This window comes from Cicer arietinum, chromosome 3 (genome assembly GCF_000331145.2).
Source record: "Cicer arietinum cultivar CDC Frontier isolate Library 1 chromosome 3, Cicar.CDCFrontier_v2.0, whole genome shotgun sequence".
NCBI lineage: Eukaryota > Viridiplantae > Streptophyta > Magnoliopsida > Fabales > Fabaceae > Cicer > Cicer arietinum.
This window is the reverse complement of record NC_021162.2, coordinates 66,045,486-66,069,373: the sequence shown is the minus strand read 5'-3', so window position 1 is coordinate 66,069,373 and position 23,888 is coordinate 66,045,486. Positions and strand designations below refer to the sequence as shown.

The 23,888-nt window shown below is 29.3% G+C and overlaps 2 protein-coding genes across 2 annotated transcripts; both read left to right on the top strand.

Annotated features, from left to right (window-relative positions):
• Positions 1-209: 209 nt before the first annotated feature.
• On the top strand, positions 210-3,501 carry LOC105851115 (protein NRT1/ PTR FAMILY 3.1-like). Its single transcript, XM_012713786.3, has 4 exons — positions 210-519; positions 1,455-1,672; positions 1,757-2,316; positions 2,481-3,501. Exons 1-4 carry the CDS (start codon positions 396-398, stop codon positions 3,382-3,384), a joined length of 1,806 nt encoding a protein of 601 aa, XP_012569240.1. The 5' UTR covers positions 210-395; the 3' UTR covers positions 3,385-3,501.
• Positions 3,502-5,181: 1,680 nt separating this feature from the next.
• Positions 5,182-13,518, top strand: LOC101504034 (ubiquitin carboxyl-terminal hydrolase 5). The gene is made up of 13 exons (XM_004493273.4): positions 5,182-5,517; positions 6,544-6,801; positions 6,946-7,090; positions 7,215-7,274; positions 7,607-7,702; positions 7,805-8,206; positions 9,809-9,949; positions 10,035-10,205; positions 10,319-10,576; positions 10,661-10,809; positions 11,068-11,592; positions 12,649-12,922; positions 13,009-13,518. The coding sequence occupies exons 1-13, from the start codon at positions 5,378-5,380 to the stop codon at positions 13,150-13,152; spliced, it is 2,763 nt and encodes a 920-aa protein (XP_004493330.1). The 5' UTR covers positions 5,182-5,377; the 3' UTR covers positions 13,153-13,518.
• The last annotated feature ends 10,370 nt before the right edge of the window (positions 13,519-23,888 follow it).

Genomic DNA, 23,888 nt, shown 5'->3' with positions numbered 1-23,888 from the left:
TATATATATATATAAAAGTAATATTGAAGTAATGAAACAGTAATAATAATATTGTTTATGAATATCAAAGGAAATTTTAATCAACCATTCATATTGAATAAATCCAACGATAATATTCCAAAATGCATACTCATTAAAAATAAAAAATTGTATTTATGAATGTTATAAATAGTAGAACTTACAAGATTATATATATTGTAAGAAAAACTTATATGCTTATTAAATTGAATTCTTAGACTTGCACCGAAAAAAAAACATATAATTTTTAGACGGATGAAAATGAATACATCTCTGTCTATATATAGAGAGAGGTGACTATGATATATACATTGTTAACGATATATAATTAAGAGGTATATCACACAAAGTGGTATATTGTACATGATTAAGGGGAAATGGAGATAGAGAAGGGGATTAAGGGCAATATGGAAATGGTAGAAAAAGAAGTTGAGCTAGAACACAGCAAGAAGAAGAAACACTATCGACAAGGAGGAGTCCGAACGTTACCTTTCATTCTTGGTGAGCTTTCACAATTCTCATTCATGCTCTTTCTTCATCTTCATGTATTTCAAAATATGAGTTCGGAGTACTTTTAAGACTTCACTTTCACTGTCCTTAATTATGAATTTTATTTCTAATTTATGTATTTATATTTTCAAGATGTTCAAACTAAAACAAAGTAAGTACTATAGATTAGGAGAATTCTAGATTTACTCTCAAATTTTAATATAAATATATATAAGACATTAATAACGCACAAATTAACTATAAGGTTGTGGTTCATCATGCCATATTTTAAATACTACGTACTTCCCCTTCTATTTTAAAAATAAATAACTAATGTACCAAGATTATGAAAAATATTAAAATCGTCAAAATCAATAGAATGGGAAATTATAATTAGGAAAAAATAATTTATTTTTTATTTTTTATAATATTGGTTATAGAGTGAGGGGAATATAATTTTTTTGTTGAACAGTTTCCACGTGCAAATGTTCTGTATCTTTTTGTCCATATGTATGTGTGTGTTTCGCTCACCGCTCAGCGATTATCCACAAAGATACAGTGGATTGGCTAGAGGCTATCATTACTGCAGCTAAGTTAGATTTGGGACAAAAATATAATAAAATATCAATCATGCAATGTGTATAATGACACAGTTGATCATTATTTGGATAAAATAAATGATGGATACAATGGGCGATCAAAACAGTGGATTAGCCTGTTTATAAATTATATAATTAAAAAAATAAAAGTTTATTATTTGAAATTCAATAATTTTTAATGTTAAAAATAAAAGGGATGATTGTTGAATACAACTATTGATCTATATTTTCATGGACGATATTATTTATTTTACATTGTAGAGCAAATTATTCATTTTAGAGAAACATGATGAAAACAAAGTAAAATAAAGATTAGTTGTTAATTTGGAGTTGTGCATGTATATGCAGCAAATGAAGTGTGTGATAGATTTGCAAGCGCTGGTTATCACAGTAACTTGATAAGTTACCTAACTCAAGAATTGAACATGCCATTGGTATCAGCCTCAAACACACTCACAAATTTTGGTGGAACATCTAGCTTCACCCCTCTCATTGGAGCTTTATTTGCAGACTCTTTTGCTGGACGATTTTGGACCATTACCGTTGGATGTCTCATATATGAACTGGTTTCTATCTTAAATTTCTCATTTATTTGTGAACATGAATTAAGATTAAATCATCTTAAAATGAAATTATTTTGAAATGAACAGGGGTTGGTTAGTATTACTGTATCAACTATATTACCATATTTTCGGCCACCAGCATGTCCAACACAAGTGAATTGCCAAGAAGCTACATCCTCACAATTATCAGCACTATACATATCTCTCCTCCTCACATCTCTTGGATCAGGTGGCATTAGACCTTGTGTTGTTCCTTTTTCAGCTGACCAATTTAACATGACAAGAAGTGGTGTGGCATCAAGGACGTGGAACCTCTTTAATTGGTACTTTTTCATAATGGGCTTTGCTTCTCTATCTGCTTTGACCATTGTAGTTTATGTTCAAGATAATATAGGTTGGGGTTGGGGCCTTGGCATTCCAACCATTGCCATGTTCATATCAATCATTTCCTTTGTTTTGGGCTTTCCATTGTATAAGACTGTTAAACCAGGTGGTAGCCCATTGATTCGTTTAGTCCAAGTCACTGTGGCTGCTTTCAAAAAAAGGAATCACACTTTGCCAAATCACCCCAAACTTCTTTACCACAATAAGGAACTTGATGCTGCTATTTCTTTAGAAGGAACTCTTTTACACTCAAATCAATATAAGTAAGTCAACTACATGTTTTTCTTTTCAAACCAAAATGTAATAAGTTTTATACTGTCAGTATCAAAACATCACAATCATTCATGACTGACACTGTAAAAACTCGTTACACTGATAAAGTATATTAATTAATTCCTTATCTAACTTCTGTAGTTTATATTTGTAGATGGTTGGACAAGGCTGCAATTGTGACAGAGGAAGAGATTAAAGATCCAGATAAATCACCCAACCTATGGAAATTATCCACTGTCCATAGAGTTGAGGAGCTAAAATCTATCATTAGAATGCTTCCAATTTGGGCTTCAGGAATATTGCTCATAGCCTCTACATCACATATACATAGTTTTGTAATTCAACAAGCTCGTTCAATGGATCGTCACCTCTCTCCCTCATTTCAAATTTCACCAGCCAACATGTCAATTTTCAGTGTTTTAACCATGATGACAGGAGTTATTCTATACGAACGTGTTTTCGTCCCATTCGCCCGTAGATTCACCAAGAATCCTGTTGGAATAACATGTTTGCAAAGAATGGGAGTAGGATTGGTAATCAACATTGTAGCCACTATAGTTTCAGCACTAGTGGAAATTAAAAGAAAAAATGTTGCTGCAAAATATAATTTATTGGATAGTCCAAAAGCAATAATCCCTATTAGTGTGTTTTGGTTGGTACCTCAATATTGTTTACATGGGGTGGCTGAAGTTTTCATGTCTGTTGGACATTTGGAATTTCTGTTTGATCAATCACCTGAAAGCATGAGAAGTAGTGCTACTGCTTTGTATTGCATCACTGGAGCCATTGGGAACTATATGGGTACATTATTGGTATCATTAGTCCATAATTATACTAGTAAGGACAATAATTGGCTTCCTGATAGAAACCTTAATAGGGGTAAATTGGACTATTACTATTTTCTTATTAGTGGGATTCAAGTTATAAATCTCATTTATTACATAATATGTGCTTGCTTTTATACTTACAAGCCCCTAGATGAAATTTGTGACAAGTATGGGGAAGAAGATTTAAAAGATGGTAAGGATCAAGAAAACAAAAATGAATCTATGATGTAATTCATATTAGTTAGTTTTAGTATTAATAAAGATTGTTGAACTCTCATCAATGTACAACTCTTCTGTAACTTGTATCAACATCTTTATATTTTATTTACACATGTACTTTTATCATCATTTGACATTGTAGAGTCGATTTGTTAATGTATTCAAGGATTGTTATCAAAACTAGCTTTTATTTTAGGTAGTGTAATTCTAATTATCTAACTTGTCTCTAATTTTGAGTAAAAATAAGTTGTCTCTAATTTCCTAAAAATGGAATTTTAACATTTGTCATTACAGCTAAGGGTTGTTATACCTTTAAACCAAATCACTTATTTGTTGATTATTGTATAAAAGAAGATCATTTTGAAATAAGTATAAAATGAGAGTAAATAAAATATTTCTTTAAAACCAAATGTAGATAAAGAGTTCCGTATGATTAATTAATATTAATTAAAATAACATATATTTGTTTTGATCATTTAATATTAAAAATTCTGAAATTTTCAAGTTACCATCTTAAAGACTAAAAGAATAGTAAACACAAATACATTAAAAAAAATCACAAGTGTTCAACTGCAATCTCTATAATTTCAACTTCATTCATGACACAAACTCTATGTTATTATCCACTATCACCACTTCACTCGTGGATGTTGTATAAGTGAAAAATCGAATTCAACCATTTAGAGTAAGAGATAACAATAAAACAACCAACCACATAACATTAAACATATCAAAGACATTCATCACATTAAAGACTAACTACCACGGCTATTCTCGACATCACATAAATCAAGAGTGATGTCTAATTATGACAACTTTAACATCCACAAATTAATGACGACTAGTATCAGCTATTATCTACAATTGACTCTGTTTAACTAAATTCTATTAACTATTTTTTTAAAATGATTCTCATATTCGAACTTACGTGTTTTATTAAAATAATCTACCATCATCTTCTTTAAACAGCAAAAAATGTTCACTTAACTCAGAATTTTTATTTGGAGGTTTTGTTGTAGATTCCGTAATGGCAAGAAAATAACTGTGAAAGTAACGGTGTCAAAAATCAACTTTACATATATGAGCAATAAATATTTGAATTTTGCATAGAAAGAAAAGAAAAATTTAATAACAGTTTTATTTTTTATATGTGTGGATGGAGAGAAGTGAAGGTAACAACGTTTTAATGAAGGGAAAAACTTTTTTAGTTGATTTCTTAGATAGAGAAACAGCAACAGAAAAATAAAACCCAAAGAAGAAGTATATGAGCGAGTATATATTGTTTTTTTAAAAAAAGTAAAATTATAATAATTGTGCTATTAGAATATGATTATATTTTTTAATAATATTATTAAAATATAAATTAATATAAAATAATAAAAGTATAATATTTTTATATTTTATGAAAAATAAAATACAATTTATCTCATATTATAATCATCTTTTATTTTGAATTATGTGTTTCAATAATATTATTGTTTATTTTTTATAAATAAAGTAAGTTCAATTATTTATTAAACTTTTTAATAAAAATGAGAGAAAAAAGAATTAAATTATATATTTTTTATAATAAAAAATAAACCGTATATCATAAAAGTAAATAAATTTGACATATAATAAAATTTTAATTTTATTATCTCACTGTAAATTTATAACCATTAATAAATAATCACTCTCAATCATAGGTGGATGGTGATTAAATCTTTTTAAATCTAAAAGACTTAAACGAAAAAATAATAAAACAAGTAAAGTAAATAAAAAAAAATAAATTGAGATTATAAAATAACTAACGCCCCTGGTAAACCGTGACGCGTATTTTGGCAGTGATAATTTGATTCGAAAGTGAAGAAAGAAATTGTTAATCCCCCGCCCTGGTAAATGTAAATCGGTAAATCCCCAAATTACGAATTCAGAAAGAACCCCGACACCGATGATAGAACAGAGTGATTTTCCTTTGCAGCATTTCTAGATATCCTCGATTTTTTCAATTTGATTCAGGAACAACATGGCTGCAGAGGTTTCGATGTGTTGCACCAGCACTTCTCACCTCACTCCAGATGAGGAGAGAATCATGATCAGAGACATTGCTCTTGCTTCTCAAGCTAATACCAAAGAAGGCGATACCTTCTTCATGATCACTCAGAGGTTTTTTTTTTTTTTTTTTTTTTTTTTTTTTTTTTTTTTTTTTTAATTGGGGCCCCCGAGTTCAAATTTTTTTTTTTTTTTTTTTTTTTTTTTTTTTTGCAATTGGGTACCCGAAGTTCAAATCTTTTTTGTTTTGTTTCCTTGGGAGAATGGGGTGTCACCTTAATTTGCTAAGATTATTTTATTTTTGCCCCAAACTTTGATTTTTATGGTTATTTGTGGTAAACTGTTGGGGGAGAGGCTGGATTAGTTTTAGGTTAATATTGCAATAATCTTAGATTGGTTTAATTTTATAGTTAATGATTATGTCTTCAATCCCTTTTTCATTCCTCGTTTCTTTTGGGGGAGAGGGGGATTAAGTTGGCATCTTTGTTTTGGGAGGAATGATTTTGTGGCATGCCTTTGGTGGCTTTTTTCAAATTTCATTTGTATTTGTTAGAAAGCTTGGCAATGATAGTGTTACTTTGTTGTGTGAACCCTTTTACTTTGGCACTGCAATTCTGAAATTATTGAGCTCTAATGTCTTGCATTCTGAAATTAGGAGGTACTATAGAGTCAATAGTAAATTGTTTGCTTCAGATTGGGCATTCCCAAGGTTGCATTGTTACCTTGACTTGCATTTCTGTAGATTCTTATTCTTATAATAATTCAGAGTTGACGTGTTCGTTCAGTTGTTTAACTTGTTTTTGTTTGATCCCCACATACACATCTGGGGGAAGAGGGTGGTTGTTGTTTTTTTAGTACTGAGATTGCTTTTACTAAATAAAAGCTTGTTTGTGTATAAATATTGCCCCCTTTGCTTCATAGTGTTGATGAAGAGTCCAAAGAGAAACATATATTTTTACCATTAACGATAACCCAACTACATCTTGAAATATGATGAACACATACTTCAAACTCTTATCATTGTTTGGTGGCTATAATAGACTGATTTATTGGTCTAGACTGTCTAGTTTGAATGGCCTCACACAATATGTAATTACATTGGATAAGAAGGAGAACTTATTTCTAATCGTTTCCATGCAGATGGTGGCAACATTGGATTGAATATGTGAACCAAGACCATACGAACCCTTCTTATGATGGATCTTCCTTTCCTGAACATTGCGATTTGTCCAGTTCTAGTGCTTTAAAGAGGCCAGCTGGTATTGATAATTATGATTTGATAGATAATACTGGATCAGAGGACTCTAGTGCGGTGGGTATTGAAATTCATGATACACTTTTAGAAGGCCGTGACTATGTATTACTTCCCCAAGAGGTTTGGAATCAATTATTTACATGGTGAGGTTTCTTGCTTTTCACATGTCATTTGTGGTTTTCCTTTTGATTTATTGATTTTCTTAGTTATTTAAGAATACAAACTTATATACGATGGTAACATGGCTTTAATATTAGCTATACGACTTTTTTTTCCTTCTCAACTAGGTATGGTGGTGGACCTACATTGGCAAGGAAAGTTATCAGTTCAGGTCTTTCCCAGACAGAATTTGCAGTAGAGGTGTATCCTTTACGGCTTCAATTACTTGTGTTGCCAAAAAATGATCGATCCACTATAAGAATAAGCAAGAAGGTATAATATTAGAGAAAATACTGAGTCATGATAAATACTCTTTAAAAAATGTTGCCTTTCCTTTGCAAGTATTATTCAGTTTGTACATGCAATATCTACCTTAGAGTTGAGATATTTTGTGCAGGAAACCATTGGACAGCTACACTTAAAGGCTTGTGAAATATTCGATCTTCATTTAGACCAAGTAACAACTTCTCATTCCTTCTAGAAATATTAAGGGCTTATTCAGTTTCTGTTTCTATTCTCTGTTTTCCGATTTTCATTTTTTAATTACAAAAATGCACTTTGTTTTCATTCTGTTTTCTGTCAAAGATTTGTACGTGAAACAATGAAAATAATAATCAATTGTTTTTAGTGTTTCCTATACAAAATAGGGTTTGGGGAACAAAGTGAAAGTAAGGTGACATTTTTGCAATTAAAAGTGAATTTTTTTTATAACTATATACCCTAAACTTTTTAAACGGTTTTTTTCTGTTTTATTCAGTGTATTGTAAAAGATAGATACATGTGTTGTAGGTGCGCATTTGGGATTATTATGGCCATCGGAAGCATGCCTTGATGAATGACATGGACAAAACTCTAGATGATGTCAACCTACAAATGGACCAAGATGTGAGTCTTCACCATGTTTTATGTAGGAATTTTCCTATTGCTCTTATGTTTTACATTTTAATACTCTTGTTTTCCTTTTGATTCATGACTATATTCATCCAGATTCTAGTTGAGGTCATAAACAATACAAATAGCGCAAGTTCTGCTCAAGAAAATGGATCAGCGCAGAGGGAAGCGAATCCTGTTCTTGTGGAGTCTTCAAAATCAAGCTTATCAGGTGCTTGTGGCCTGTCTGCGAGCAAGGGTGCATCTAGAGGCAACAATAATGAACTTTCTTCATCTCAGAAACTAAACTCTCCGGTCAGAGACTTGGAAAACCCTTATGGAACTATTGGTGTCACCACAAGAGGTTCATTTGGTGGTCTCACTGGGTTGCTGAATCTTGGCAATACTTGTTTCATGAATAGTGCAATACAATGTCTTGTTCATACACCAGAATTTGCTAGGTACTTTAGGGAGGACTATCATCGAGAGATAAATTGGCAAAATCCACTCGGCATGGTTGTAAGTGTCATTTAAAAAGCAGTGATTTGTTTCCTTTTCTCTCCATATTCTTTATGTGGGCTAAACTCTATTTTTAGAACTTGGTTTTTAGATAAATAATATCCCCTTTGTCTCACAATGAGTGTCACTTTATCAAAAATAATTGTCTCAAAATGAATGTCATTATGAAATTTCAATGCAACTTTAATTATTTTTTTCTTATACTACCCTTCAATAATTATTATGTGCACAACTTACAAATTATTATTGTACTTTACATTGATAATAGTGAAAAACTCATCAATAGTTAAGATAAGTAATTTGGTAAAATGAGTTATCTATTTCTTATGATGATTACATTTCTTAATACGTGTGCAAAAACCTTAAACGACGTTCATTGTGAGACGGAGGGAGTAATGTCTAGAATTCATTAAAACATGATATACAATTAAGCCTATACTCTATCACGAACAAACTATTGCAAAAGCTTAGGCTTTAGAATGAAGGCAGATGAATACTTTCTTGTCTGACATGTTTACTCACACTAGAATCCTTTGGATCTGAACTAATGTTAGTTTATAGGTCCACAGGCCACCTACCTATGCTTAATTTCTAAGGATCAAAATTTAGTCATCTTGGTCATAGAAACTATGATGTTATGTCATGAATCAACTATTCCAAAAGCTTAAACTTAAGTTTAATGAGGCTTTTATTTTGAACAAGGCTTGATCCTTCTAGTTCGATTTCAGTTTGAACAAGGTCATCCTGATTATTCATATTGGAATCAAGAGGACACTTTTTTTTTCTTCTAAAAACTACTACGTCCCGATGTACAATTAAGCCTAAACTTTGATCTATGGTTATTAATATTTCTTTTTAACACCTTTATCCTCCCTTTAAAATGGCAAGGAAGTGTGCTTTTGTGTTCATTCTATTGTTCGGTCCTTCTTTAAGTTATTATCTTGGGTTGTTTTAAATAAAAGAATATTTGAGTAGTAGTTTGTGGTAATTTGTATAGGAATTTTTGTCTTGTTTAGCTTAGTAGCATTTGTGATTGTGACTTGTGAGGGCTATTATCTTGGTTATAACTTATAAGGTGATCACTCTGTCTATAGATTGCTCGAATGCTGGCAATAAGCTTTAACTTTTTTGTGCGTTATTGTACCAATCCTTCAATGACTTGGTTTGGTTAGGCAATGTGTTTTTGGTCAGCCTTATGTATAATTTCTCATGGTTAGAGTGAAAAAGGTAGGGCAATAGATAATCTTCATACAACTGTTAAAATTGCAATTAAGTACCGCTTCAACTTAAGGATTTTTTTTTTACTACAAAACTATATACTTGATGTTTTAGAGATAATATATAACAAATGAGTGAAGATATAATAAAATATAAGATTTGGAATGTTTGCATTAGTGAAAAAGTTGGGGTAGCATCTATTATGGAAAAGATGGTATGGCCTTTGCCTTAGGTGGTTTTGGGATGTGTCTGAGGAGACGACTTGTAGAAGCCCTAGAACCTAGTAAGGAAAGTAGACTAGATGGGAAAGATGGTATGATTTTTGCCTAAGCTAACTGTTATAATTACAAATTATTGCACTTACTTGAAATTTTCACTATGTAGGGCGAACTAGCCCTAGCATTTGGTGAGTTGCTTCGTAAACTGTGGGCACCTGGGCGAACACCAATTGCTCCTCGGCCTTTTAAATCAAAGCTTGCTCGCTTTGCACCTCAGTTCAGCGGGCACAATCAACATGATTCTCAGGTTTGCTTCTTGAGTGAAATTTTTTACCCTCTTCTACTTCCACGATGTAACCTGTGGTGGCATTTGTTTTATTATTTTATATCAGGAGCTTTTAGCATTTCTGCTGGATGGGCTCCATGAAGACTTAAATCGTGTAAAGCACAAACCATATATAAAGTCCCGGGATGCTGATGGCCGACCTGATGAAGAAGTGGCCGATGAATATTGGGCAAATCATATTGCTCGTAATGATTCCATAATTGTTGATGTGTGCCAGGTGAGTCAAGTGAATATATCTCGAGACGGAATTACTCTTTCCTTTATTGATTTAGGTTCTCCATCATGTATTGCTTTCTTATATTAGTATGCTTCTTAAAATTCATTTTATAGGGACAATACAAGTCAACTTTGGTATGTCCAGTTTGCAACAAAGTCTCTGTCACATTTGATCCTTTTATGTACCTTTCCCTTCCTCTCCAGTCCACCACCAGTAGAACCATGACAGTGACAGTTTTTAGTTGTGACGGTACCACCCTACCATCTCCGTGTACAGTAACTGTGACCAAGCAGGGACGATGCAGAGATCTTATACAGGCACTTAGCAATGCTTGCTCATTGAAGCCTAACGAGAAGCTATTGCTTGTAGAGGTGTGTACCATACTAGAATGAAGTTAAATATATGCATTGGAATTGCTTTGCATACTTTATTCTAATTGGATGTGCTATTCGCAGATACGAAACCATTTGATCCATAGATTTTTTGAAGATCCTCTTCTATTGTTATCCTCAATTAAAGATGACGACCGCCTTGCGGCTTACAAGATTCCAAAGATCGACAAAAACACAAAGTACCTCCAGCTGATACATCGCCGTAGAGAGCAGTATGTACTTTCCGTTTAGATGTTATACTTGCAGTAGTTTTATATGTCTAATGATTCAGCCTAGGTTGTCTTTAAAGGGCATATAGTGTTGCTTACTCTTCTGTCTTGTTATATCGTTTTGTCTTTTACTATTATGGCGATTCAGAGAAAACGGTATTTTTCATGGTTGATAATTATAATGCAGTATTTCGTTGTATCGGTTTGATTTGATCTGTGTATTTGATTGCTTCCTGATATATTGCAATTTTTTATTTTTAGGAGTAGTGACTCGCAGACGATTTCAGGATGGAAACCATATGGAACACCTATTGTTTCATTGATCTCATCTGATGATACAATCACAAGAGGTGATATTCAAGTAATAGTTAATCGCATACTCTCTCCTCTTCTATTGAAAGGCGGCAATGCACAACACGCCGCTTCTGCTGAAACCAGCAACCTGAATTTGGCGTCAAATTCTATAAATAAGGACGATAGTGTTTCGAAGGCAAAACACCTACCAACATTACCTCTACTATTGGTAGATGATAACAATGCTTGCATTGATCTTTCAATGGGAGAGGAGAAAGTAGTTAAACTGTCACCATCATCGGCAACAGTTTTAGTATATATTGATTGGTCTCAGAAGCTTCTGGAGAAGTATGATACCCATCCACTTGAGACTTTGCCAGAAGTATTGAAATGTGGGCCTGTAACCAAGAAAGCTCGTATTGAACCTCTCTCGTTGTACACTTGTTTGGAAGCTTTTCTGCGCGAAGAACCTTTGGTGCCTGAAGATATGTGGTTAGTTCGTCGTCTCTCATCTGTCCCATATATGCTACTATTTTGTTGTCTTTTTCTCATGCTCAGTAAACATTCAAATGGAATATTCTTAGTTAACAAATAAACATTCAATTTTATGAGTCTTGCAAAGTGTTCTCTTCATACTAATTTGTCTTTCAAATAAAGGAATTTACATACTAGTCAGTTGTCACTTAGCATTTCAAACTCTAACATGTTTTTCTTGTTAGCTCTTATATTGCTAAAAGATCACATCATTAGGGCAAAATGTCCACCTGCCAGAGAAATAGTGTTTAAATCTTCTCTCCATTTGCATGCCGATTACTTGAACGGATGATTCTTGAATGCCGATTACTTAGTTTTGTCAAATAGCGGCTCTCGTGTAGCAAAATATTAAACGAGACGCTATTATCCGTGATACATGATTTATTAGTACATGATGTTGTCATATAGAGGCCATAGCAGCGCTTTTAGCAGGGATGGACCCATGTATTGGGTTGTGTGGTCAACCGCCTACGAATTAAATTTTTGCTATTTAATACACTAAAAAAGAAATGATATGATAAAGAGAAACAACATACACAGATTTATATTTTAGATTGTGCTTTCACTATGTTTTAATATTTTTTAAATGTGTGAGGTGTTGTTATAATAGTCTTTAATTATATTAAAATTTCAAAAACGAATCTAAATATTTTATTAATTAATCATTTTGATCTTTAAATATTTCTTTAGTTTATTAATTTAGCCCTCAAATATATTTTTTTCTAGTCAATTTGGTCGATAAAATTACTAATAAAAAATACATTTGAGAATGTGTTTGTAATTTTAATAAATCCATGGCCTGTAGTTGACAACACATTACACATTTTAGAAAAAAAATTATTATTTACTCTTTTTTAAGTACTATACATGTGACAATAGTTGAAAGAGATATATGGGACCTCTACTACCCAAGGTTTCTGGGTCCGTCCCTGCTTTTGAGAAAACCATTATTTTCTGCGATCTACTGTTGACAACAATGCAATTACTAAGATTATGTTTTAAATTGTGATATAGGTACTGTCCTAAATGCAAAGAGAGACGACAAGCAAGCAAAAAGCTTGATTTATGGAGGCTTCCGGAGGTTTTGGTCATTCATTTAAAGAGGTTCTCATACAGCAGGTCAATGAAGCATAAACTAGAGACTTTTGTAAACTTTCCAATTCATGATTTTGATTTAACAAATTACATAGCCAACAAAAACAACCCGCGGCGGCAACTGTATGAACTCTACGCCCTTACAAATCACTATGGTAGTATGGGTAGTGGCCATTATACTGCACATATTAAGGTAAAATTATAATTACTTATCAATCCTTTTGAATGTTGTTCCTTTTAGCAACACTGCAGCCTGACTGGTATATTTGGAATATGCAGATTATAGAAGAAAACAGATGGTACAACTTTGATGATAGCCACATATCACTCATAAGTGAAGATGAGGTAAATACTGCCGCCGCCTATGTTCTATTTTACCGGAGGGTGAAAACTGACGATGCTGTGGTAAGCAATGGGGCTTAGTCTTCCATGTATGCATTTTTAGGCATAAAATAGAAGTAGATTTTCAAGAAGATATCTAGTTATTCTCTGAGAAATTCTAGGTAATATTTAGGTGTATGTCTCAATTTAGACATTTTTGTTTAATGTAATGAAAAACACAATGTTGATGAGTTTTTTTGGGTCAAAAGCATGTTGATGAGTTTAGTCAACGAAATAATTTAAGATGTACTTCTTCTACTTTACAATTTACTCTTGTTTTTCTGAGTTTCTTTGGGGAGATTAGGTAGAAGTCGAAGTTGAATTCAATATCTCTTGCCTTCATGAGCAAGTGTGAACTGATTTGTTTATAGTGTTCAACTGCTCTAAGCACTTGCTGCTATTTGAACATGCTTATGCTTAACACTTCAGTACCACCATGCCACATATAGAGAAAGGATAATTTGACATCAATTTCAGCAACAATATGTAACTATGTCAAGTAGATGGTTAATATTTATAACAAAGTGTCACAGCTTATTAACCCCCACTGGAGGTAATTACCACCATTTATTTATTAATAAGTCTAATTGTGTTAAAAATGCATGATTTTTATGTATTCAAATACACATAATATGTCTAATCACAAAAATTATAGTTTACAATGTTTAAAATTGTGATCAAGTGTTTCAATAAATGGTTAATAAGTTACAATAGTTATATTCATTAATCATCCACCGAATATAATTAGTTAAATTGTTGAAATTTATTGTCATATTTATGTCAAAATAACGCAACTCCAATATATGAGGAGATATTGTATTTACTAGAACATTCAGCATTACTCTTAATGAAGGTGGAACGATTATGATGAAGTTGCACAATTATAAATATAAACAATGAGTTTTTGTGGTGTAGCCTGAAAGTGAAGGGTGCCTAGCAATGATGGTGCATCTCTCTCTGTCAAGAAGACTTAGGAATTTGTTTTTTTTTTAAAAGACTTGGGAATAGCATACATATTGTATGTTCAGTTTTATATTTGGAGTTTGAACTTGTCTACAAATTTCAAAGACGTGCTAGAAGGGTGGACATGTAATTTTACATTTTTTTCTATAAAAATTCATTTTCTTCCTTGTCGAACCAAATTCAACATTTTAAAGTTTTTCTTTTTCCCTTTATTAAAATCACTCATCTCATATCTCTTTCGTTGAAACATACCGACCTTAACTAGAACAATATCATATTGTGTTTTACATGGATAACATGTCCTACACAAAGTCATCAATGGCACAATATTAATGAGATTACAAGATCATAATAATAAAGAAAAAAAACAGTACTTGCATCGAAGGACACCATGATAGCATTTTGGGATGGTTGCGGTATGATGTCCATATTTTTAAACATTTTTTTAGAAAGAAAAATGATTTTTTTTTATTAATCAAAGTGGCTTTTTGAAGGAATTTTAACTCATTTAGAGGTTTCAAAGTTAAGTTCTTATTAATAAGCTAACACCTCAAGTATTAAATTATATAATCACTTTTTAATCGTTTATTTTTATCCATTGGTTGTTACTGTATCATCTCTCACAAAAAGGGCAATCACTTGATATGCTACTATATATATATATATATATATATATATATATATATTATTTTTATTTTTTTTGAAATAAATTGACTTGAACACTAACAACTTTATATTAAGATTAAGATGTAATATTTAGAACATGTCTCAGTTTTGATAATAAAAAAAAAAAAACAAGAACTTTCAGCTTTCTAAAAATTAATAATTCTTAAAATAATTAGGACTGCTAAATAATTTTTTTTATGATGCAAAATTAGTTTTATATTTCAACTACTCTTGTACTATATCAAGAGGGATCAAGTTACTTCGAGAGTAACTATAAACTGAATTACTTCACTTAATAATTTGTTATAAATATTAAAATTTACTAATTTAACTGTAAAATTCAAATTTCTTATTAAATAGATTAACTCTATAAATTATTACAAAATTTTAAAATAATTTAATACTTTATTAAATAATTTCAAAGATGTCTAATAAATCTTTTAAACTTATTAGTAAATATTTACTACTAAATTATGGTTGTTACTGTCTTCTCTCACAAAAAGAGCACACTCTCTATATATGCTTATATATATATATATATATATATATATATATATATTATTTTTATTTTTTTTGAAATAAATTGACTTGAACACTAACAACTTTATATTAAGATTAAGATGTAATATTTAGAACATGTCTCAGTTTTGATAATAAAAAAAAAAAAACAAGAACTTTCAGCTTTCTAAAAATTAATAATTCTTAAAATAATTAGGACTGCTAAATAATTTTTTTTATGATGCAAAATTAGTTTTATATTTCAACTACTCTTGTACTATATCAAGAGGGATCAAGTTACTTCGAGAGTAACTATAAACTGAATTACTTCACTTAATAATTTGTTATAAATATTAAAATTTACTAATTTAACTGTAAAATTCAAATTTCTTATTAAATAGATTAACTCTATAAATTATTACAAAATTTTAAAATAATTTAATACTTTATTAAATAATTTCAAAGATGTCTAATAAATCTTTTAAACTTATTAGTAAATATTTACTACTAAATTATATAGCTATAAATTTTAAATTTATATAAAATTTTATATATTTAATCATATAACTCAACCTAGAGAGTGCCTTAATCCTCAAAACAATTTTGATCTAGGTACGTCCCTCTCGAACCAATTGGTGATCTTGGGTATCCTTGTTAAACACGACACTGCCTAATAAGTCACTTGTTTCAAATTATGAACAACTTCTTTTTTCAATTATTATGCATGCATATTCTCGTTGATGATACTATGGATAATAAATAAATGCGTGAGCTTTAAATGAAAACGATATGCGTTTTCCATCACATTAATCCACGCACTTATTTGCCCCTTCTATTCTCCTCTTCTCATCTCAATCCTCTATTATAAGTAAAAATATGATATATGTTACATCAACATTTTTATTTATAAATAAAAATAGAAAATACACGTTTGTCTTACGAGTTATAATATATCGCATTTCCTCTCAAAAAATAGAGACCCCAATTAGGTCTAAAAAAATACATACTTTATACTTTACTATATTGCATGAAATAATACTTTTTTTTTTTAATTTTTTTATTTATTTATAAACACAAGATTTTATTATAAGATAGAAATGTTACTCTAACTCATTTCAAAGTTTAACAATTCATCAATTGAAAGTAATGTCCTGGGCTAGCAAGCTAATTGAAGGTTCAAATTCAGATTCTCCCTATTAATAAGGTTGTTTGATTAAATTTTATATTAACTATAAATGAGTTAAATGTTCAGCATATAAAAGAAGTGATTTATGTATTTAATATTTTAAAATTTTTGATGAAAAATTGGTGTTAAAATAATTCATTATATCTAAAATTCGTCTAAAAATTCTGGAGTGATTTTTGAGGGATATATATTGAAACTGCTTTAATTTTTTGTTTTGTCTGAACTTCATTTAAAATTTGATTTGTGATACCTAACTAGCACAGTTTTTTTGATGAAATAGGGTTAGAAGTGGGACAAAATCTCTTACAAAACATAATTCATCTATATTAAAATGTAGTTTCAAATGAAGTTTTTAGAGTCCGTTTATTATAGATTATAAAAAAAAAGTAATTATTATGGTGATTATTTGTTAGAAATTTAAAAAAAAAAGATCAATTAAAATTTGTTTTTCTTTATTCACAGTTATAAAAATAAATTTTTTTTTTTAAAATAGTTATAAAAATATTTTTTATAAAAAATTATTTAAAACAACTCTCCATTATAAATAATTTTTAGATTATTTTCATATTTGAGTTCTTAAAAAAAGTTATAACATACAAATGAAAAGACTGAACAATAATTATCTTTAAAAAAAGTCGTAACAAACGTGTTCTTAATGTCAAATTTTCAGTAGTTTAAGTTATTTGCTCAACCACACACACTAGTAGTTTGCAATTTGTATGCACTAATTGATTGCTACACTTGCGTCATCATCTCTTTGGTTCGTATCATACAAACATGTATTGTGTTATGTGTATACTCGTGCTTTCACATTCTTATCCAATTAAAATAAAAAGAAGCTAACTTTTATAAAGGGAATAAAATTCTATTTCATCAAAAGTCATTGCGTAACGGAACTTTTATCATCACAAAAACTAAATCCACATCAAATTTCGAACACATTTGAACGACGATATAATCTATCAACAGAAAGATTGAAGTTAAAATTAACTTGAAGATGGCGTTTGGATACTAGAGTAATTTTTTTGGGTAATTCCAGAGTTAATATTTAATATTTTTATCAAATGATTGAAGACATGATGGAGATTTAAGAAGATCTATAGGCCCAATGCGGAACAAAGTATCTAGAATGAGGCCCGGCCCAATAGGACCAAGTCATGGCGAGATCTAAAAGATCCAATAGATTCAAGTGGAGTGAAATTCTAGAAGGCCCAACAAAAAGCCCAATGTGAGGCATGCTTTTAGTTGGCAATCTATATTTTATTAATTTAAATTATGTAATTAGACATTTTTAATTTGTTTTAGGCCAAAACTTGAATTTGGCGAGAAGCAACAATTTTTAGTTTTATAAAATAATAATAAAAATGTATTGAGAAACAATAATTGTATTATCACCGTATATCAAAATATAAGCTTAGAAAGTTGATTGTGGTTAGCTTGTACTTCGTTGAATTTGACACTTTTGGAATTGAGAATTATTTAGCATTGATCTTTGTGAGTTTGAGAGCTCTTATTTCATCTTTCAGAAAGAAGCCTTCTACTATCAACATCAATCAACCCCTATCACTTTCCATTTAATCCAATATTTCCTCTTTAGAATCATCAAACATAAAGTAATAAAGAAATACAATCAAACATAATAGGAGAAAATCAGCAAATAATATATTTCTAAACAACACTATTACAATATTAATCTTCTTTTTTATATAGAAGACCCTCCAATGCTATGACTACAAAATACACTAAAAAAAACCACATCAATGTTTGAAAAAAAACAAACATAAGTAAATTAAAATAATACACTCAAACATAATAATATAATGTGAAAACTTTAAACTAAAAAAAATAAAAACCACATCAATGTTTTATGATAAACTATATATATAGCATTAACCTCCTTATTGCTTTACAATACTAGACAATATGAGTATTTTTCTATAATTTAACTTCAACATAACTCAACACAAAGCTTCACATATCCACAAATTTTTAACATGTTTATGACTCCAAATCAATTTTTTTTTTGCTGAAAATAAATAATAAATGAGGTGCAACACGAATAATTTTTTAGAAGGTCACCAATCTCGTTTAAATACAAAATTATGATGAAATTCGATTCATGAGTGCTAGTATGATCCATCTAACTATAGCAAATTTTGCTTTAGACATCTTGAATGACTTGTAAATGTACCCATAACTTTGTTAATACATTAGAGTACTCTTTAAGAGTACTTTTCTTTTAATAAAAAAAAAAAAAAAAACTAGTCATACGAAGTTGTTGCTCAAATTACACTTCCTATTAGAATTTAATATATAAAAAATCAAATTGGTATAATCGAATGTAGCATGAAAACAGGGGAAAATTCAACGAGAGATTTTTCTTGTAGAGCAAAAACACTGGGTTGGTCCTAACTTATCTACACTTTCAAAGAAAAAGCATAATATTTGATGAAGAATTGATTGCTTTTGAACAGCCTGTTATAATAAAACAGCCTTGTATTTTCAAATTAATTTATCAAACCTTTCTGAAAACGTGACGCACTCATGTGGTGAACACACAAAAAAAAAAAAGGAGAAAGGGATATACTTGCATGATTTTAAATTGTAATATGTCAATACAATTTTATCAATACTAATTTCATAACTTCATTTTAGGTTGTAATTGGTTGAAGTACCTCTTTATTTCATGTTAATAATATTTATTTATATAACAATTGTAATCACAACATTGAATTGCATTTGTATCCAATTTTCTAAGATGTTATTGAATATAGTGAAATAACCATGACCAACACGTTAAAATCACAATTTAAAATCAAAGTGGACCAAAAGATAGTAAATTCAACATTAGGTCAACCTTAAATAGATTATTATTTTATTCACTTTCATGTTTTAAAAAAATTGTGTTTTAATATGTAATTACAATATAAAAATTGTGTTTTTTTAACGTATATTTCCATAGTACTTTTGGATTATAAATAGTTTTACCATTTAAAATTTTGATTTACTTAACACCGTAAACTTAAAAAAATTGACTCAATCACAAAGTATCATCGTTATTGATCCCTTTCAGATAATATCAACGACATTCTTGAGTAAGCAAATGATTGATTTTAAGTAGTTAATAACAAATCGTTCGAGAGAATTTAAGTTTAAATCCTAAATGAAATAATTCTTGATAAGACTTACCTTACCTCCCAACCAAAATCCAGATTATTAGGGACCATTCCCAAAAAAAATCAGCATAGCATTATTGGAATATATTCTTCCACACGCACACCCTAAAAGGACAAATTAAGCCATCTCCAATGGCCTTGATTGAACAATTGGGATTATTACATGCACGAGAAATTAATATTACACGTACATACTTTGATTAGTTTTCATTTTTCTCAATGAATTGAAAGCCTTTAGCTTTCAAAGCATTTAATTTAAAAAAGCAAATGCATTATTAATTATAGAGTTGCTATAAATTAAAATTATGTAAAGACGGTGCATGATTCGTATTAAATTAGACAAAGAAAGACCATAAAGTTACAAATTTTATTGGTTACATGATTGATTGTAAGGACTCGATCAATGTGACACTTAAATTAATTTTTTGTGTGAGAATATCTCTTTTTGACCAAAGAACTTTTGAAGAAGATGACTTAAGTGGGTTTCAATAATAGACCCTCTTTATTGCACAAATGGATATGTTTTAGCAACTTGAAAGATAGATAAAATACTCTCAAAGTGAAAAAGTACTAGTCTTACTACAAGGATTGACAACTACATAGGATGTTTTTTGTTTGATTCGTTTAAGGACATTTACAATTGCTTGGACATAATGAAGCTAGTGTGTGGAGTGCAAAACAATGTGGGATAAAAAGTAGTGTGAGAGCTTTTTGTTTTGGTTGTTTTTGATAGATACAAACTTGTGTGTATGATTTGTTAGTATTATATACTTTTTAGTGGGAGTCCTTTATGTTTTTTTCATTATAAAGATTTTATTTTTATTTTTATAAAAGATGATGAAAAAGAACGGTGTCTTAACCTTGCCATTACACATATTGAATGAAATCTAGTTTATCAACACGATTAAAAGTAGTCAAAATTTTACCTTGATATTGATGGAATAAAGTCTGTTTTTCTTTCTTTCTTTCTATTCCAATTAGAGTAATTTGAGTGCACAATGCTTTAGATACATGATTCAAATCTTAAAATAACTGTAGTTTTATTCTCTAAATTGAATAATTTACTTTATAATAGAAAATAAATAATATGAATGATTAAAAAATTAATAATTAAAATTATATGTAAATACATAATAAATCAGAGTTTGAGTCTTCTTTAAGTCATCAACAAATTACAGTAGTTAATTTTAAGTGATAAATCTATATTATCTACACTCAAATTCAATGACTTTACGACCGTCGTAGAAAAATATGGTTCAACAAATCATTTATTTACTAAAATATCAACTATTAATTTTTTAATCTCACTTTAGAGGAATCTATTCACAATCCCAACAACTTTGTCATAAGATTTAGTTTTTATGCAAAATTATATCATTTCATAAAATGATATGTAACTATTATATACTGCCTAGCTATATTAGGATTTGTGTTTCGTTTAAAATAAAATCTTCATATGGAATATATCAATCATAGAGAACTCCTTAATTAAATCTTGCATGTGATGATATTTGATTACATGACTAGGAGATCATAATTTTCTTTTGAAAAAAGGACTAGGAGATCATGAACTGAAGTAGTTAAATCAAGCTTACACTCTGTCGTGGCAGAAGTTTTTATATAATTGGATTGTCCTTTATTTGGCCGTATCAATAAGAGTGTATAAAGGACACTTATTTAAAGTTAAAAAATTATAATGTATCTATAATTAATTTCCATTTATTTAGCTATGACTCTTGAGACAAAAAAGTTTTGTGACATCACAAATGAAAGTAGCATTGTTAAAACAAGTGATTGGTCAAAAGAAATAGATATTTTAATTAATATAATTTTGATATATAAATATCTAATTAATGTAAATATTTTTAGGAACGTGTGTCTTTATAGTATTTATATACCAAAAACAACTCGCCCTGTTTTTATAATAAACATCCCAAATCCAAATTTTTGCTAAGGCAGCATCACTCTTTACCAACATGGCATGTTGGATAATTGACAAACGAAAATATAGATAACTTAATACAATATATTAGTATTAGTATATTAGTTAATATTTAAATCGTTTTCCAACTTTTTTTTCTTCTTGATTCATGTTCCAACTATTAATTAATCGTTCATAATTCAACTGTTATAGCATGATTTTCTTTGTTATTTTTTTAATTAATTATATGTCTCCTATTAGTTTATATTTTTTTTTTACTTTTTGATAGACTAAGTTATTAAATAATATATATTTTTAGAGATTGAGTCCACGTATGTAATATGTAATAATTTTTTTATAACGACTGAGTTTTACAATTAAATCAACTGGTTCAATCCGATTCAATCATGTAATTCAATCAATTACTTATTAATTCAATTTTTAAAACATTAATTAAAACATCCAACAATGTAATAGTACTTAAAAGATCAAGTTACAGTTAGGTACTTAAATGTCTTCACTGATTAATTAGATAATAATGAAGTGTATAAAGTCAAAACAATAAGAAAATAAATGGAAATAGTTAATAATTGGGAATATAAATTTGGGCAAGCTTTGTCCGTTAGTGTGCAAGTGCTATCCTTGCTAGCACTCATGAGCCATGCTTAAGAATTTTCCAACCTAATCCAACTTCACCTGAGAAACCGACAAAATTGGTGAAACTAAATAGCAAAAACACAAAAGTATCCATCAAAATCATGGGAAATAAAATGCGGTTATTTTCCTCACCCCAAACATCACTTCATAAGTATGCATATTAAAAACATTACGAGTTAACTCATCCAATTGTTTCAACGATTTTGATTATCAATTTTAAGTTCACTCGATGATGATGTTAAATTGTAGCACATTTGTAAATGAAATTGAGTTTATTTGACTTCTAGGGAATTTTTAATAGAGTTTTTTTTTATTATTATTATTATTATTATTATTATTATTATTATTATTATTATTATTAGTATTATTATTATTATTATTTATTTTTTTTATCTTAGTTTTTGGTTTCGGTTTTTCTAAGTTGAAATTATAAATTACTGATGTATTTATTGTATTATATGAATATATCTTATTTGTATCTATTATTTTAATATCATATAAACTCCTAAGAAACTATGATTTTACGAGTTAGATTTCACATACTTAAAAATAAGTTTAATTAAATTTTCAATTTTAACAATCTTGAAAAAACTAATACTTTTACACGTATAGATATGCGTTTTCGGATAATTTGTACATTTAGAGTGTGTTTGTTTATGGTTTAGAGGGGAGGAGATATTTAAAAAAATGTGTGTATGGTTTAAATTTTAGCATGGGAGAGAAGCAACATTATTCATAGACTTATTTTTATTCTCCATTTACTCAAGGCCGACCCAAAAAATCTATAATCCAAAGTAAAATTTAAAATTAGATTCCTTAAAAGTCAACAATTAATAAAATTGGAGGTATTTTTAAGTCAAATTATTTGTACAATATTAAACAATTTTTTCTAACAAATACAATATTAAAAAACATACAAATAAATATTAACATTCATAGGATTGATTGATTTTGTATTGACTTAATTTATTTCAAAATTATAGAGTAAAGTGAAATTTGTACTATAAAGACTAAAAAGTTTAAGACTAAAAAATTAATAATATTAAATAAATCAAAAGTATAAATTTGAGGTTGCTTTTGAGAGATTTAGAAGAAAGAATTATTATAAAAATAATTTATAAACTATTTAAAAAAAAATTCTTCATTTAAACAAAACACAAAATAATTTAATTTTTTTTACTTTCTTTATTAAAAACACAAAATCATTTAAAAAAAATTCACTCTGATCTCTCAAAGCAAACATAGTCTTAAAAAACATGAAGATTGTTTTAGTAGACTAGTAGGCACATGATGAAGATCTCTAAAATGAAGGAAGTGGACCCATTATTAAACCAGTTGATAGTGGAATCTCACATACTATAGAAAAAGTCTACAAGACAAGTTATAAAAAAGGAACACACAATCAATATTGTGGAAGACATTGCTTCAGTCGACTCCAACATTTACAGCTCCATGCTTCCCACCCCCCACTTGTTCTTTTCCTTCATATTATTCTACTATTTTCTTCTCTCTTCTTCTACCTTTTCTTTATCTTCATGCTACATCCCTTTCTTTTTTATTTTATATTCAAAAGATAATTAAAGTAGATTTTTAAAATATAATCTTACCAAATTATATCAGTGAAATGAAGTAGATGAAAATCCTTTGTAAGATCATATTGAAGCACCATTTTCTCATAAAAAAATGTGACAACCACCAAGATTTAAAACTA

What these genes read in the sequence shown, in the direction of transcription:
- LOC105851115 (XM_012713786.3), top strand. Translation starts at nt 396, where the DNA reads ATGGAGATAGAGAAGGGGATTAAGGGCAATATGGAAATGGTAGAAAAA. An exon ending in GATGTCTCATATATGAACTG is followed by an intron (nt 1,673 to 1,756) that starts GTTTCTATCTTA and finishes TGAAATGAACAG; the next exon opens with GGGTTGGTTAGTATTACTGT. An exon ending in TTACACTCAAATCAATATAA is followed by an intron (nt 2,317 to 2,480) that starts GTAAGTCAACTA and finishes TTATATTTGTAG; the next exon opens with ATGGTTGGACAAGGCTGCAA.
- LOC101504034 (XM_004493273.4), top strand. Translation starts at nt 5,378, where the DNA reads ATGGCTGCAGAGGTTTCGATGTGTTGCACCAGCACTTCTCACCTCACT. An exon ending in TGGAATCAATTATTTACATG is followed by an intron (nt 6,802 to 6,945) that starts GTGAGGTTTCTT and finishes CTTCTCAACTAG; the next exon opens with GTATGGTGGTGGACCTACAT. An exon ending in AGAAGCTATTGCTTGTAGAG is followed by an intron (nt 10,577 to 10,660) that starts GTGTGTACCATA and finishes TGCTATTCGCAG; the next exon opens with ATACGAAACCATTTGATCCA.